The sequence below is a fragment of the Apodemus sylvaticus genome, chromosome X, assembly GCF_947179515.1.
Source record: "Apodemus sylvaticus chromosome X, mApoSyl1.1, whole genome shotgun sequence".
Lineage (NCBI taxonomy): Eukaryota > Metazoa > Chordata > Mammalia > Rodentia > Muridae > Apodemus > Apodemus sylvaticus.
In genome coordinates this window covers 19,975,576-19,991,183 of record NC_067495.1, presented here as the reverse complement: position 1 = coordinate 19,991,183, position 15,608 = coordinate 19,975,576, and the positions used below count along the sequence as shown (strand labels likewise).

Here is a 15,608-nt window from a genome sequence, read left to right as displayed (position 1 = left end):
AATATTGGGGACTGTTGCACATGCACAGAACACCAGTTTTTAGTTTCTGTCAGTGACCACCACATCTCTGTTACTTTCAAACCTGGGCAGGTGTCTGCCACATTTGCTCTCCCTCTCTTGGACCTATAGCTGTCAGCTCTATTTGCCTTTCTTCTCTCTTCCACTATCATTTTATGTTTTGCCTTTCTTCCAGGTTTTCTTTGAAGCTCATACTTTATCTATTCCCACAATGAATTAGATACTACTTTTGGACAAAAAAACTCACAGGATTTCCCTATAACAAAAAAATGTTTATTCTGACTGCCATACCTGCACAGGAATTCAATGACTACAACCTTTCCTATCTTCAGTTACTTATGTCAAGTTTTTTCTTTATTACAACAATTAGTCAAGTATCTAATACAGTGGGATTGGTGGAAAGACAGTCAAAGACCAGGATTCATGAAGAGTAAATATATACACAACACAACACCACTCACTCAGCTCACCCTGCTGAAGAATGCAAAAAAAAAAAAAAAAAAAAAAAAAGGTACTCAGTAAGACAGCCATGACTGTTTAAAGGCTTCCACAAAGTTAGCTTTTCCTTTCTAGTTGGTGGTCCTTTGTACAGAGCAGTGTAAAGGTAAAATAACTTGGCCAGTCTTTAGCCACCTGGACAAGTAGTCATTGCCCACATCTGCATCCACCTAGCACACTTATGACAATTAAATGAAAACTGTAGAGAAAAATGTCAGTTTAAATAATCAATGTCCACCAACCCAGGAGAGAAGTATATCATGAGATAATACATCTAAACTGAGGTGGCACAGACATATCTTCTGGAAACAGTGGAAGACATGAAGCCAGCAAAGCTGACTAACCCATTTCAAGCAAAGCTGAGCTAAATACTGCAATCACTGTCATTCAATCTCTCACTTTTGGCTTTTGGTGTCTCCTTCTTGCATTCTTGAGGACATTCTGCATTGTAATTCACTTTATGTTATTTCGTGAGAAAATTATGTTTGCATATTTCTAGGAAAATCCTAAAATTAACTTCATCTGGCCCTATTTGGAGTCTTCCTCATGTCCTTGAGATCATTATGGCTAGATGAGGTCATTACCACAGGAATCTTCTTATGGTATCTGACGAAGAGCAAACACAAACAGTGAAATTGGTATATGATTAACACAGATAATTGACAAGCCCTGATAGGCCATGACATGTATTTACAGATTCAAGGCCTTCCTTTACAACACACGTGAAGATCTCTGAAAGTATAGTTTAAAGATAAAGGGTCTTACAGAGTATACTCCATAGAACAATAAAATTCAGTAAATAAGAAAAATTGGTGAAAACAATTTTCCTATTTATAATGTAGATAATGAAATATATAATAAAAGAAATTAGATGTTATATTTGCTATTCTTTAAAAGACTCATAAAAGGCTAATATCCAGTATATACAAAGAACTTAAGAACTTAGACTCCAGAGAAACAAATAACCATATTAAAAAATGAGGTACAGAGCTAAACAAAGAATTCTCAACTGAAGAATACTGAAGGGCTGAGAAACACCTAAAGAAATGTTCAACATTCTTAATTATCAGGGAAATGAAAATCAAAATATTCTTGAGATTTCGCCTCATACCAGTCAGATTGGCTAATATCAAAAACTCAGGAGACAGCATATGTTGGAGAGGATGTGGAGAAGAGGAACTCTCCTCCATTGCTGATGAGACTGCAAGCTGCTAAAACCACTCTTTAAATCAGTTTGGATTTACAAACTGATATTACATTGAATAAATGTAATAAATGTACATAAAATGAATTACAATGCAGAATGTAATCAAAAAACTAATCAGAAAATTGGACATAGTACTACCTGAGGATCCAGCTATACCCAGAAGATGCTCCAACATGTAATAAGGACTCATGCTCCACTATGTTCATAGCAGCCTTATTTATAATATCCAGAAGCTGGAAAGAACCTAGATGTCCGTCAACAGAGGAATGGATACAGAAAACATGGTACACTTACACAGCAGAGTACTACTCGGCTATTAAAAATTATTAATCCATGAAATTCTTAGGCAAATGGATGGAACTAGAAAATATCCTCCTGAGTGAGGTAACCCAATCACAAAAGAACACACATGGTATACACTTCCTGGTAAGTGGATATTAGCCCAAAAGTTCAGAATACCTAAGATACAATTCACAGACCACATGAAGCTCAAAAAGAAGGAAGATCAATGTGTGAATACTTTGATCCTTATTGGAAGGTGGATCAAAATACCCACGTCTCACAGCCAACCAATGGACTGAGTATTGGGTCCCCAGTGGAGCAGTTAGATAAAGGACCCAAGGAACTGAAGAAGTTTGCAGCCCCATAGGAAGAAAAATAATATGTACCAACCAGTACCCCCAGAACTCCCAGGGACTAAATCACCAACCAAAAGGTACACATGGAGGGACCCATGGCTCCGGGTACATCTGTAGAAGAGGATGGCCTTTTCAGACATCAATGAGAGGAGAGGCCTTTGGTCCTATGAAGGATTGATGCCCCAATGTAGTAGAATGTCAGATCAGGAAATTTGGGGTGGGGGCATAAGCATGGGAAGAGGGGAAGGTATATGGGATTTGGGGAGGGGTAATGAGGAAAGGGGATATCATTTGAAATGTAAATAAAGCAAATATCTACTAAAATGCTTACAGAAGAAAGAAAGAAAAAAAAAGGACTCCTTCAGATAATTTCTGGTTTTCTGGGGAGCTTTAAAACTGGAAACACCACTGGCCTAAAAAGACGCTGTCATATAATGCATTTGTTTGATTTGGAAGAGACAATCTTTAGTGTCTTTAAATTGGAGGCATAGGACTGACAATAGAAATAAAATATTTTCTGCTTACATTTTCCAACTGTGGCTGAATTTGTAACCCTACATGTAGTGAAAAATCAAACACATAATCTCTACTTTTAAAATACTCATTAGTCTGAAACCCGTATAAATAATCTTTTTCATATTAACTCTATTTTAATCTGATGGGATAATCCCATTAGATTTCCATGTGGATTTTCAGTGATTACAAACGTCTTTAGGCCTTTGATTGCAAATTGAAAGAGTTTATACTGGTTTCCAATGATAACACAGTTATCATTGTAGCAGTGCAAACAGTCAAATGTGCAGAAGCAAAATACCCTGAACAAATATCTCACAAGAACCCTTAATGTGTTAAGCTTAAATGCCTCTTAGTATTAGGAGTTTGATAAGTATTTTAAGGTTTGGACACTGTTTTCCTTTTTTAATTTTTTATTAGATTTATTCTTTATTTACATTTCAAATGTGGTCTCTTTTCCTGGTTCCCCCCTCCCCTGAAAATCCCATAAGCCATCTCCCCTTCCCCAATCAACCGTCTCCTGCTTCCATGTCCTGGTATATAAATAAACAATTTTATTGTTAGTCAGACAGAGCTTCAGAAACAGTCTAATTGCTAGTCAGTCAAAGATTCGAGATTCCCTGGCCTATAATCTCCAGATTCTCTCCCTTGTTTACTCCTTGGTACTGAGTAGATCCGGATCATTATTTTGGACATAGCAGCATTTAGTCTAGTACTCCAACCTTCTGAGAGCTTCCATACACATGAATCATACCGATATCTTACCAGTTGTTCCCCAAGGGGAACACTTTTCTACATCAGAACACATTGGAAATGACTGGGCATTTCAGTAAGTTCTATCAGGGAGGAGTCTTCAGAGTAGTAAGCATACACAGTAAACAGTTTATCTTCTTTTCTTCAAGAAAAAAAGAACTTTCAGCAGTGCTAAAAGGCTGGAAGTAGTACTCTGCATTCAATACACATTAGGTGTTAAGTGCCCCCACCCTGATGCATGCTTAAATACCTGTATGGTATTTTTTATTTAAAATCAACCCTCTAACCTAGGTTTGGTTCTTTGATTTATGCCTGAACAAATAATCTTGGAATGCAGAGTTTAGCATGGGAATATCTTTAAGGAAGGCAGCCTATTCAACAGGAAGAAGATAAAAGCTTTCGACATACCCTGAAAATCAATGTGATATTTTTATTTTAAATGAAATGATTACAGGAGTACTGTGATGGATTGGAGCGATTTTGTCAAGCAGTCTCCTGGCACATTGTGCAAATATAAGCATCCCCATCTATGAAACGGTCATCAGCCTGTTTGTAAGCATGCTGGGCTTTCACCTTACTCTGAACTTTCAGTGACCTTATCTCAAAGAGGAACATAATTATACTGAAGAGTGACAAGGTAGTTGTCCGGAGCCCCATTGGAAACACAGGAGTACTGTGTTTTTTAATCAGGGCTTCTTTCTTAACTGGAAAGTTTGGTGGAAAGTCAAGGGTGGTTTCACCATAAAAATCTGCTACATGGTTCCAGGTCACAGAAATAATGGTACAAAGGCTGCTGAGGATCAGAATTAAGATAGAGCACTTGTAGCACACTATCTGAATCTCAGGGACTGAGGCTTTGATTATGCTGACCTTGATGGCTGCTGAGCAAAAAATCACAAGTTTTATCAGCATTGCCAGTAATATCAGTTTTTGTGCACATTGAAATTCAGGTGAAATTGTCCAGGTCGAGTTGACAGGTCTGTGTACCAGAATTATGGTCTTAGTACCAGAGTAGTTAAATTCCCAATGGTAATAAGTTTCCCAGAGTCCGATGTAAACAAGCTGGACAACCTCATTGTCGAATTCCCAGAGGCGCCAGTATTTACTACTTGCAAGGATTATTCCAAGACCTGAAGATAATAGACTGCAAAGGAAGCCAGTCATTCTGAAGATCCACTCTTTTATCCCTGCAAATCTGTATATGAGACAGTACAATTATAGAATCAACCAGGAACACAAATGTGGAAATCCGAATGAATCATAGTATACAGGTATGAAATACTCATTCATTGCCCCTGCTATCTCGATGTTGTATTTAAGTGAGCTATACACGTTAGGCTTCTTTACAATAGTTAAGTATTAATAAGAAGCCTTGAGTGTTGGATTCCATAGCTGCCTGCAGCTATTACGAAGTGGGTTGCTGGAACAGAAGCTGAGGGATGGATGGGGAAGGGGCGAAAAGAAAGAAGGGCCAGGACAATGTTTCACTGATCGAGGCCGGAAACTTTAATGGTGCCAGACCTTTTAACAGTTTGGGAAAACCCTTCCCCCCAGACTCCAGGCTGAGTTCCAGTGGAACTTGTCTAGCTTCTCTTGGAGGTCCTCCTCTTGACTGCTCCAGCAGCTGGGTGGGTCACCTGCTTAAATCAGGAATTCCTAGACCTGGAGGAACAATGAACTTAACCTTTACTCCAGCACTCCACCCTAGGTGAAGCAGGATCCTGGCTATCTGGGAGAAGTTAACCTTGAACATAGTCAAGTACCCTCTTAGCACTCTGCCCAAGGATAAAAATTCCTGCTTTAACCTACTTCCCTATTATGTTCTTAAGGCAGATTCCTGCCCGAAGCCAGGGATTGTCCTTGACCAAAGTCAAACTCAAACCACGTGTATGACTGCCCCAATATGGCTCTGTACACTTGAGATCTATGATTGTGGCAGCCATCTCTATTGTAAGATATTTGTACAATAATTTCACAGTATCCTTCAAAGTTTTCTGTTGTTGTTTCTTGACTATCCATTTCAATACTTAATTGTTAATAGTTAATAGTTAATTGTGAAATAAGAGTTTGAGATATCATTTAGGTGATGCCTATTGCAGATCTCTTTGAAAAACAGAAAATATACAAAAAAAAAACCTCAGTGAGTGTTCCAAACAGGGGAATGCTCAACTTATTTTAGTTGATTATTGCATAATCCTTACAAGAGCACTTTAATATCTGCATAACCCTTGAGACGAAAGAGACAAAAGAAAAATAATGCACATGGTCTGACCATTTATGTCAAACAAAAGCATACCTGACTTATTTAAATACCCAAAGAGATGAACATAAATGATGGAACAATGGGAATATTATGTAGATCAAGGAACAGACACTGTCATAATTCTCTAGATATTATCCAAATGGGTGTGCATTTCTGAACAATATGTGTAATATTTCATAATTAAAAGCAACATGAACCTAAATCTCTGTAACTAGTTTGGTATAAAACTTCATGGTAGAATGCTGATTTCCTACTATATGTGAGGTATTTAGTTGAATTGCTATATCATCAAAACTACATGTATGTAAATGATGAGGAATAATGTATATGTGCATTCTGCATCTACTCTTAATTCAATATTGCACTTTGCAAAAATTGACTTCATTGTGGTGCAACCTATAATGTATTTAGAGGGTTTTTGCTGAGCCAATATCATCTTTGACTCAAAAATAATACTTCATATTTTTACTATGAAACAACTTATTTAGATATTTCAATTCAGGAATATGAGTACACTAAAAAGAAAAATGAGAAAAATCATACTACAACATCATGATGAGTCTTTAAGAAAAAGGAAAGAGGAAAAGACCTTCAGTGATTTCAGTGTATGTATAATTTCATTGTCGTTGCACATGCAGAGGTCTATAATAGAGAATCTACTTTCAAGGAGGGATTAACTATCATCCAAAAACTGTTCTAAAGTCTTTTATGGAATGTGCTTTCTAAAAGGCTTAAGAGAGTAAAAGTGCCATATGGGAAATATATTAAAAAAAAAAAAAAAAAAGGCGGCGGCAGTGCAGCAGTGGCTGGTCCAGCTGAAGGGCCATCAGCAGTGGAACCAAGGCGACACAGGGTCCAGTTAGGCCCTGCGCCCACGACCACTGACCTTCGCTGACCAGCCGGGCAGCAAGCAGCTGCGGTTGTGCGGCGCCTTTCCTGCATGGAAGCCACTTCAGAACTCGGCCTCCCACCAGTCAGGAGAGAGGCATCCATCTTGGCTTCGGACTCCAGGGATCGAACAGACTGAGATCAGCCTGGGCGGCAGCACCACATCTACAAGTCCTGCAAGAGGCTAGCTGGGCTTCCGGGCGGCCAGCTGGGAGAAGTCAGTGTGTTCCAGTGAATCCAGCAGGCCCCAGCGGGAGCCTTCGGGTGCCTGCTTTGGGATCTGAATAGCCTGGGCAGCAGCACCCTGTCTACAAGCAGCGCAGGAGGTAAGCTGTGCACCAGAGGCCAACTGGGAAGGGGCAGCTTGCACTGGTGAGTCCAGCACTGACAAGACAAACTAACACCAGTGAGAACTAGATGGCAAAAGGCAAACGCAGGAACGTCACTAACAGAAATCAAGGCAATATGGCAACATCTGAACCCAATTCTCCTCTACCAACATGTCCTGGATACCCCATCACAAAAGTAAAACAAGATTTGGATTTAAAATCACTGGTCATGATGCTGGTACAGGAACACATGAAGGACATACTTAAAGAAATTCAGGAGAAAATGGATCAAAAGTTAGAAGCCCTTGCAAGGGAAACACAAAAATCATTGAAAGAAATCCAGGAGAATACAAAAGCCAACAAGGAGGAAATGCAAAAAACACTTAAAGAAATACAGGAGAACTTTGGTCAACAGGCTGAGGTCATGAAAAAGGAAACACAAAAATCTCTTAAAGAAATATAGGAGAACTTTGGTCAACAGGCTGAGGTCATGAAAGAGGAAACACAAAAGTCTCTTAAAGAATTACAGGAAAGCACAAACAAGCAAGTGAAGGAGCTAAGCAAAACCATCCAGGATCTAAAATCAGAAGTAGAAACAACTAAGAAAACTCAAAGGGAGACAACTTTGGAGATAGAAAGCCTTGGGAAGAAATCAGGGGACAGAGATGCAAGTATCAACAACAGAATACAAGAGATAGAAGAAAGAATCTCAGATGCTGAAGATTCCATAGAAACCATGGACTCAACAGTTAAAGAAAATGCAAAATGCAAAAAGCTTGTAACCCAAAATATCCAGGAAATCCAGAACACAATGAGAAGACCAAACCTAAGGATTATAGGCATAGATGAGAGTGAAGATTTACAACTTAAAGGGCCAGCAAATATCTTCAATAAAATTATGGAAGAAAACTTCCCTAATCTAAAGAGAGAGATGCCCATGAATATACAAGAAGCCTACAGAACTCCAAACAGACTGGACCAGAACAGAAATACTTCCCGTCACATAATAATCAAAACACCAAATGTTCTAAACAAAGAAAGAATACTAAAGGCAGTAAGAGAAAAAGGCCAAGTAACATATAAAGGAAGACCTATCAGAATCACAGCAGACTTTTCACCTGAGACTATGAAGGCTAGAAGGTCCTGGGCAGATCTCATGCAGACTCTAAGAGAACACAAATGCCAACCAAAACTACTATATCCAGCAAAACTCTCAATCACCATAGATGGAGAAACTAAGATATTTCATGACAAAACCAAGTTTACCCAATATCTATCCACAAACCCAGCCCTAAAAAGGATAATAGGAGGACAACACCAATACAAGGAGGGAAACTTCACCCTGGAAAAAGCAAGATAGTAACATTTCATCAAACCCAAAAGAAGTTAAGCATTCAAATTTAAAAAATAACGTCAAAAATGATAGGAAGTAACAATCACTATTCCTTAATATCTCTTAACATCAATGGACTTAATGCCCCAATAAAAAGACACAGACTAACTGAATGGATACGTAAACAGGACCCTACATTTTGCTGCTTACAGGAAACACACCTCAGGGTCAAAAGACAAACACTACCTTAGAGTAAAAGGCTGGAAGACAATTTTACAAGCAAATGGTCTCAGTAAACAAGCCATTTTAATATCAGATAAAATTGACTTTCAACCCAAAGTCATCAAAAGAGACCCTGAGGGACACTTCTTGCTGGTCAAAGGAAAAATACAAAAAGAAGAACTGTCAATCCTGAACATCTATGCCCCAAATGCAAGGGCACCCTCTTTCGTAAAAGAAACTTTATTAAAACTCAAAGCACACATTGCACCTAACACAATAATTGTGGGTGACTTCAACACTGCACTTTCCTCAATGGACTGATCAGGAAAACAGAAACTAAACAGGGACACAATGAAACTAATTGAAGCTTTGGACCAATTAGATTTAACAGATATATATAGAACATTCTATCCTAAAACAAAAGAATATACCTTTTTCTCAGCACTTCATGGTACCTTCTCCAAAATCGACCATATAATTGGTCACAAGACAGACCTCAACAAATATAAGAAGATAGAACTAATCCCATGCCTCCTATGTGATCACTATGGAGTAAAAGTAGTCTTCAATAGCAACAGAAACAACAGAAAACCCACATACACGTGGAAACTGAACAATACTCTACTCAATGATACCTTGGTCAAGGAAGAAATAAAGAAAGAAATTAAAGACTTTTTAGAACACAATGAAAATGAAAACACAACATACCCAAATCTAAGGGACACAATGAAAGCAGTGCTAAGAGGAAAACTCATAGCCCTGAGTGCCTCCAAAAAGAAAATGGAGAGAGCATATATTACCAGCTTAATGACACACCTGAAAGCCCTAGAACAAAAAGAAGCTATTTCGCCCAGGAGGAGTAGAAGGCAGGAAATCATCAAACTCAGGGCCGAAATCAATCAAGTAGAAACAAAGAGAACCATACAAAAAATCAACAAAACCAGGAGCTGGTTCTTTGAGAAAATCAACAAGATAGATAAACCCTTAGCCAGACTGACCAAAGGGCACAGAGAAAGTATCCAAATTAACAAACTTAAAAATGAAAAGGGAGATATAACAACAGAAACTGAGGAAATCCAAAAAATCATCAGATCCTACTACAAGAGCCTGTACTCAACACAATTGGAGAATCTGGAGGAAATGAACAATTTCCTTGACAGATACCAAATACCAAAATTAAATCAGGATGAAATAGACCATCTAAACAGTCCCATAATGCCTAAAGAAATTGAAGGAGTCATAGAAAGTCTTCCAACCAAAAAAAGCACAGGACCAGATGGCTTCAGTGCAGAATTCTACCAGACCTTCAAAGAAGAGTTAACACCAATACTCTTCAAACTATTCCACAAAATAGAAACAGAAGGAACACTACCCAATTCCTTCTACGAAGCCACAATTACGCTGATACCAAAGCCACACAAAGATCCAACAAAGAAAGAGAACTTCAGACCAATTTCCCTTATGAACATCGATGCAAAAATACTCAATAAAATTCTTGCCAACCGAATCCAAGAACACATCAAAACGATCATCCACCATGATCAAGTAGGCTTTATCCCGGGAATGCAGGGTTGGTTCAATATGCGGAAATCCATCAATACAATCCACTACATAAACAAACTCTAAGAACAAAACCACATGGTCATTTCATTGGATGCTGAAAAAGCATTTGACAAAATTCAGCATCCTTTCATTGCTTAAAGTCTTGGAGAGAACAGGAATTCAAGGCACATACCTAAACATAGTAAAAGCAATATACAGCAAACCGGTAGACAGCATCAAACTAAATGGAGAGAAACTTGAAGCAATCCCACGGAAATCAGGGACCAGACAAGGCTGCCCCCTTTCTCCTTATCTTTTCAATATTGTACTTGAGGTACTAGCTCGGGCAATTCGACAACATAAGGAGGTCATCAAAGGGATACAAATTGGAAAGGAAGAAGTCAAACTATCATTATTTACAGACGACATGATAGTCTACCTAAGTGACCCAAAAAACTCCACTAGAGAGCTCCTACAGCAGATAAACAACTTCAGCAAAGTTGCAGGTTATAAAATCAAGTCAAGCAAATCAGTGGCCTTCCTATACTCAAAGGATAAGCAGGCTGAGAAAGAAATTAGGGAAATGGCCCCCTTCACAATAGCCACAAACAGTATAAAGTATCTTGGGTTGACTCTTACCAAACATGTGAAAGATCTGTATGACAAGAACTTCAAGACTCTGAAGAAGGAAATGGAAGACCTCAAAAAATGGGAAAACCTCCCATGCTCATGGATTGGTAGAATCAATATAGTTAAAATGGCCATTTTGCCAAAAGCAATATACAGATTCAATGCAATACCCATCAAAATCCCAACTCAATTCTTCACAGAGTTATAAAGAACAATTATCAAATTCATCTGGAACAACAAAAAACCCAGGATAGCTAAAACTATTCTCAGCAACAAAAGAAATTCTGGGGGAATCAGTATCCCTGACCTCAAGCAATACTACAGAGCAATAGTGTTAAAAACTGCATGGTATTGGTACAGTGACAGGCAGGAGGATCAATGGAACAGGATTGAAGATCCAGAAATGAACCCACACACCTATGGCCACTTGATCCTCGACAAAGAGGCTGAAAACATCCAATGGAAAAAAGATAGCCTTTTCAACAAATGGTGCTGGTTCAACTGGAGGTCAGCATGCAGAAGAATGCAAATTGATCCATCCTTGTCTCCTTGTACTAAGCTCAAATCCAAATGGATCAAGGACCTCCACATAAAGCCAGACACTCTGAAGCTAATAGAAAAGAAACTGGGGAAGACCCTTGAGGACATCGGTACAGGGAGAAAGTTTCTGAACAGAACACCAATAGCGTATGCTCTAAGGGCAAGAATTGACAAATGGGACCTCATAAGGTTACAGAGTTTCTGTAAAGCAAAGGACACCATCAAGAGGACAGATCGGCAACCAACAAATTGGGAAAAGATCTTCACCAATCCTACATCAGATAGAGGGCTAATATCCAATATATATAAAGAACTCAAGAAGTTAGACTCCAGAAAACCGAACAACCCTATTAAAAAATGGGGTACAGAGTTAAACAAAGAATTCTCACCTGAAGAACTTCGGATGGCGGAGAAGCATCTTAAAAAATGCTCAACTTCATTAGTCATTAGGGAAATGCAAATCAAAACAACCCTAAGATTTCATCTTACACCAGTCAGAATGGCTAAGATTAAAAATTCAGGAGACAGCAGGTGTTGGAGAGGTTGTGGAGAAAGAGGAACACTCCTCCACTGCTGGTGGGGTTGCAAATTGGTACAACCACTCTGGAAAGCAGTCTGGTGGTTCCTCTGAAAACTGGGCACCTCACTTCCAGAAGATTCTGCTATACCACTCCTGGGCATATATCCAGAGGATTCCCCACCATGTAATAAGGATACATGCTCTACTATGTTCATAGCAGCCCTATTTATAATTGCCAGATGCTGGAAAGAACCCAGGTATCCCTCAACAGAAAAGTGGATGCAAAAAATGTGGTATATCTACACAATGGAGTACTATTCAGCCATTAGAAACAATGAATTCATGAAATTCTTAGGCAAATGGATGGAGCTAGAGAACATCATACTAAGTGAGGTAACCCAGGCTCAAAAGGTGAATCATGGTATGCACTCACTAATAAGTGGTTATTAACCTAGAAAACTGGAATACTCAAAACATAATCCACACATCAAATGAGATACAAGAAGAAAGGAGGAGTGGCCCCTGGTTCTGGAAAGACTCAGTGAAACAGTATTCAGCAAAACCAGAACGGGGAAGTGGGAAGGGGTGGGAGGGAGGACAGGGGAAGAGAAGGGGGCTTACGGGACTTTCGGGGAGTGGGGGGGCTAGAAAAGGGGAATCATTTGAAATGTAAATAAATTATATCGAATAAAAAAAAACATGATAAGCTTGCAATTGATGGAAATTGATTGGAATAAACATAAGCTCTTTCTTGCCAAGGCGTATCTGAAGTAGCAGACTTCAGGACCAGCTTTAAAGAAGAAATGAAAGTAGGATGCAGATTGATTTTTTGCCGGACAAATTAGCTACCTTGTCAGGATGTGGGATTGCTCTTATTTGAAACCCAAGTATAGATGTGAGCTTTATGTAAAGAACAAAATAGAAAGCCTTCATATGTCATACTTTACCTTTTTGCGTTGGAGGTATAGCAATCCATTTGGAGGATGACAATTATCACCAATCTTTGAGGTCACTGGAAATATTAAACAGAGATAGTCATAAGTAGTGGTAAAGAAACTAAATGAGAGATATTCTGTTAGGCACATATTCCTGCTCATAATAAAGCCTTGCTTACTGGTGAACTCGCACAAATAGTTGCATTAATAGCTCATGCTTTTCTTATCTTGAACCTATTTTCAACACTTCAGGATATTAGTGACACTCCAATGTTACCCACACTGCTATCAGTCTCATTTAATACATGGGTAAATAACACAGTCACTAGCAATCTCACTAAAATCAGGGACTAGACAGAGCTGCCCCCTTTCTCCTTATCTTTTCAATATTGTACTTGCAGTACTAGCTCGGGCAATTAGACAACATAAGGAGGTCAAAGGGATACAAATTGGAAAGGAAGAAGTCAAACTATCATTATTTGCAGATGACATGATAGTCTACCTAAGTGACCCAAAAAACTCCACTAGAGAACTCCTACAGCTGATAAACAACTTCAGCAAAGTGACTGGTAAAAATCAACTCAAGCAAATCAGTGGCCTTCCTATACTCAAAAGATAAGCAGGCTGAGAAAGAAATTAGGGAAATGACCCCCTTCACAATAGCCACAAACAGTATAAAGTACTTTAGGGTGACTCTTACCAAACATGTGAAAGATCTGTATGACAAGAACTTCAAGACCCTGAAGAAGGAAATGGAAGACAACCTCAAAAAATGGGAAAACCTCCCATGCTCATGGATTGGCAGGATCAATATAGTTAAAATGGCCATTTTGCCAAAAGCAATATACAGATTCAATGCAATACCCATCAAAATCCCAACTCAATTCTTCACAGAGTTAGAAAGAGCAATTATCAAATTCATCTGGAATAACAAGAAACCCAGGATAGCTAAAATTATTCTCAGCAACAAAAGAAAGTCTGGGGGAATCAGTATCCCTGACCTCAAGCAATACTACAGAGCAATAGTGTTAAAAACTGCATAGTATTGGTACAGTGACAGGCAAGCAGATCAATGGAACAGGATTGAAGATCCAGAAATGAACCCACACACCTATGGCCACTTGATCCTCAACAAAGGGGCTGAAAACATCCAATGGAAAAAAAGATAGCCTTTTCAACAAATGGTGCTGGTTCAACTGGAGGGCAGCATGCAGAAGAATGCGAATTGATCCATCCTTGTCTCCTTGTACTAAGCTCAAATCCAAATGGATCAAGGACCTCCACATAAAGCCAGATACTCTGAAGCTAATAGAAAAGAAACTGGGGAAGACCCTTGAGGACATCGGTACAGGGAGAAAGTTTCTGAACAGAACACCAATAGCATATGCTCTAAGATCAAGAATTGACAAATGGGACCTCATAAAATTACAAAGTTTCTGTAAGGCAAAGGACACCATCAAAAGGACAAATGGGGAAACCAACAAATTGGGAAAAGATCTTCACCAATCCTACATCAGATAGAGGCCTAATATCCAATATATATAAAGAACTCAAGAAGTTAGACTCCAGAAAACCAAACAACCCTATTAAAAATGGGGTACAGAATTAAACAAAGAATTCTCACCTGAAGAATTTCGGATGGCAGAGAAACATCTTAAAAAATGCTCAACTTCATTAGTCATTAGGGAAATGCAAATCAAAACAACCCTGTGATTTCACCTTACACCAGTCAGAATGGCTAAGATTAAAAATTCAGGAGACAGCAGGTGTTGGAGAGGGTGCGGAGAAAGAGGAACACTCCTCCACTTCTGGTGGGATTGCAAATTGCTACAACCACTCTGGAAATCAGTCTGGCGGTTCCTCTGAAAACTGGGCACCTCACTTCCAGAAGATCCTGCTATACCACTCCTGGGCATATACCCAAAAGATTCCCCAGCATGTAATAAGGATACATGTTCTATTATGTTCATAGCAGCCCTATTTATAATTGCCAGAAGTTGGAAAGAACCCAGGTATCCCTCAACGGAAGAGTGGATGCAAAAAATGTAGTATATCTACACAATGGATTGCTATCCAGCCATTAGAAACAATGAATTCATGAAATTCTTAGGCAAATGGATGGAGCTGGAGAACATCATACTAAGTGAGGTAACCCAGACTCAAAAGATGAATCATGGTATGCACTCACTAATAAGTGGATATTAACCTAGAAAACTGGAATACCCAAAACATAATCCACACATCAAATGAGGTACAAGAAGAACGGAGGAGTGGCCCCTTGTTCTGGAAAGTCTCGGTGCAGAACAAGCAGTATAGAACAAAATCAGAACAGGGAAGTGGGAAGGGTTGGGTGGGAAAACAGGGGGAGGGAAGGGGACTGATGGGACTTTCGGGGAGTGGGAGTCCAGAAAAGGGGAAATCATTTGAAATGTAAATAAATATATCAATAAATTTTAAAAAAATCTAAAAAAAAAATAACACAGTCACTAATTCACATGTACAACATCAGTTAGTTATACAGTGCAGGACCTGAAGACAAAATATTCACACATTGGGCTTACTCAAGTGAAATGAATGTCTAACAGTAGCCTGACCTATATGTCAGAGGCCTTCTTTGGTGTTCTTGCTTAGGATAGTGAAGGTGACTAATGAAAAGCACAGGGAAACTACACAATTCTTACCTTTTTATCTCTCTTCTAGGTAGTTCAAATGTTAATACCTGCCAACAATAAGAGGAATAAGAATGTGCACATTCTTATGTTTCCATGACTACTAGAGC

At 38.9% G+C, this 15,608-nt stretch overlaps 1 protein-coding gene across 1 annotated transcript; it reads right to left on the bottom strand.

Moving 5' to 3' along the window:
* Nucleotides 1-4,110: 4,110 nt before the first annotated feature.
* LOC127675579 (uncharacterized) lies at nt 4,111-12,870 on the bottom strand. Its single transcript, XM_052171639.1, has 2 exons — nt 12,842-12,870; nt 4,111-4,822 (listed from the first exon to the last, which is right to left on the bottom strand). The coding sequence occupies exons 1-2, from the start codon at nt 12,868-12,870 to the stop codon at nt 4,111-4,113; spliced, it is 741 nt and encodes a 246-aa protein (XP_052027599.1).
* Nucleotides 12,871-15,608: the final 2,738 nt, after the last annotated feature.

Bases quoted from the DNA above. Each gene is read 5' to 3' on its own strand.
- LOC127675579 (XM_052171639.1), bottom strand. From the start codon at position 12,870: ATGGATTGCTATACCTCCAACGCAAAAAG. The intron at 4,823-12,841 runs GTAAAGTATGAC...TCTCATATACAG, and splicing joins TATACCTCCAACGCAAAAAG to ATTTGCAGGGATAAAAGAGT.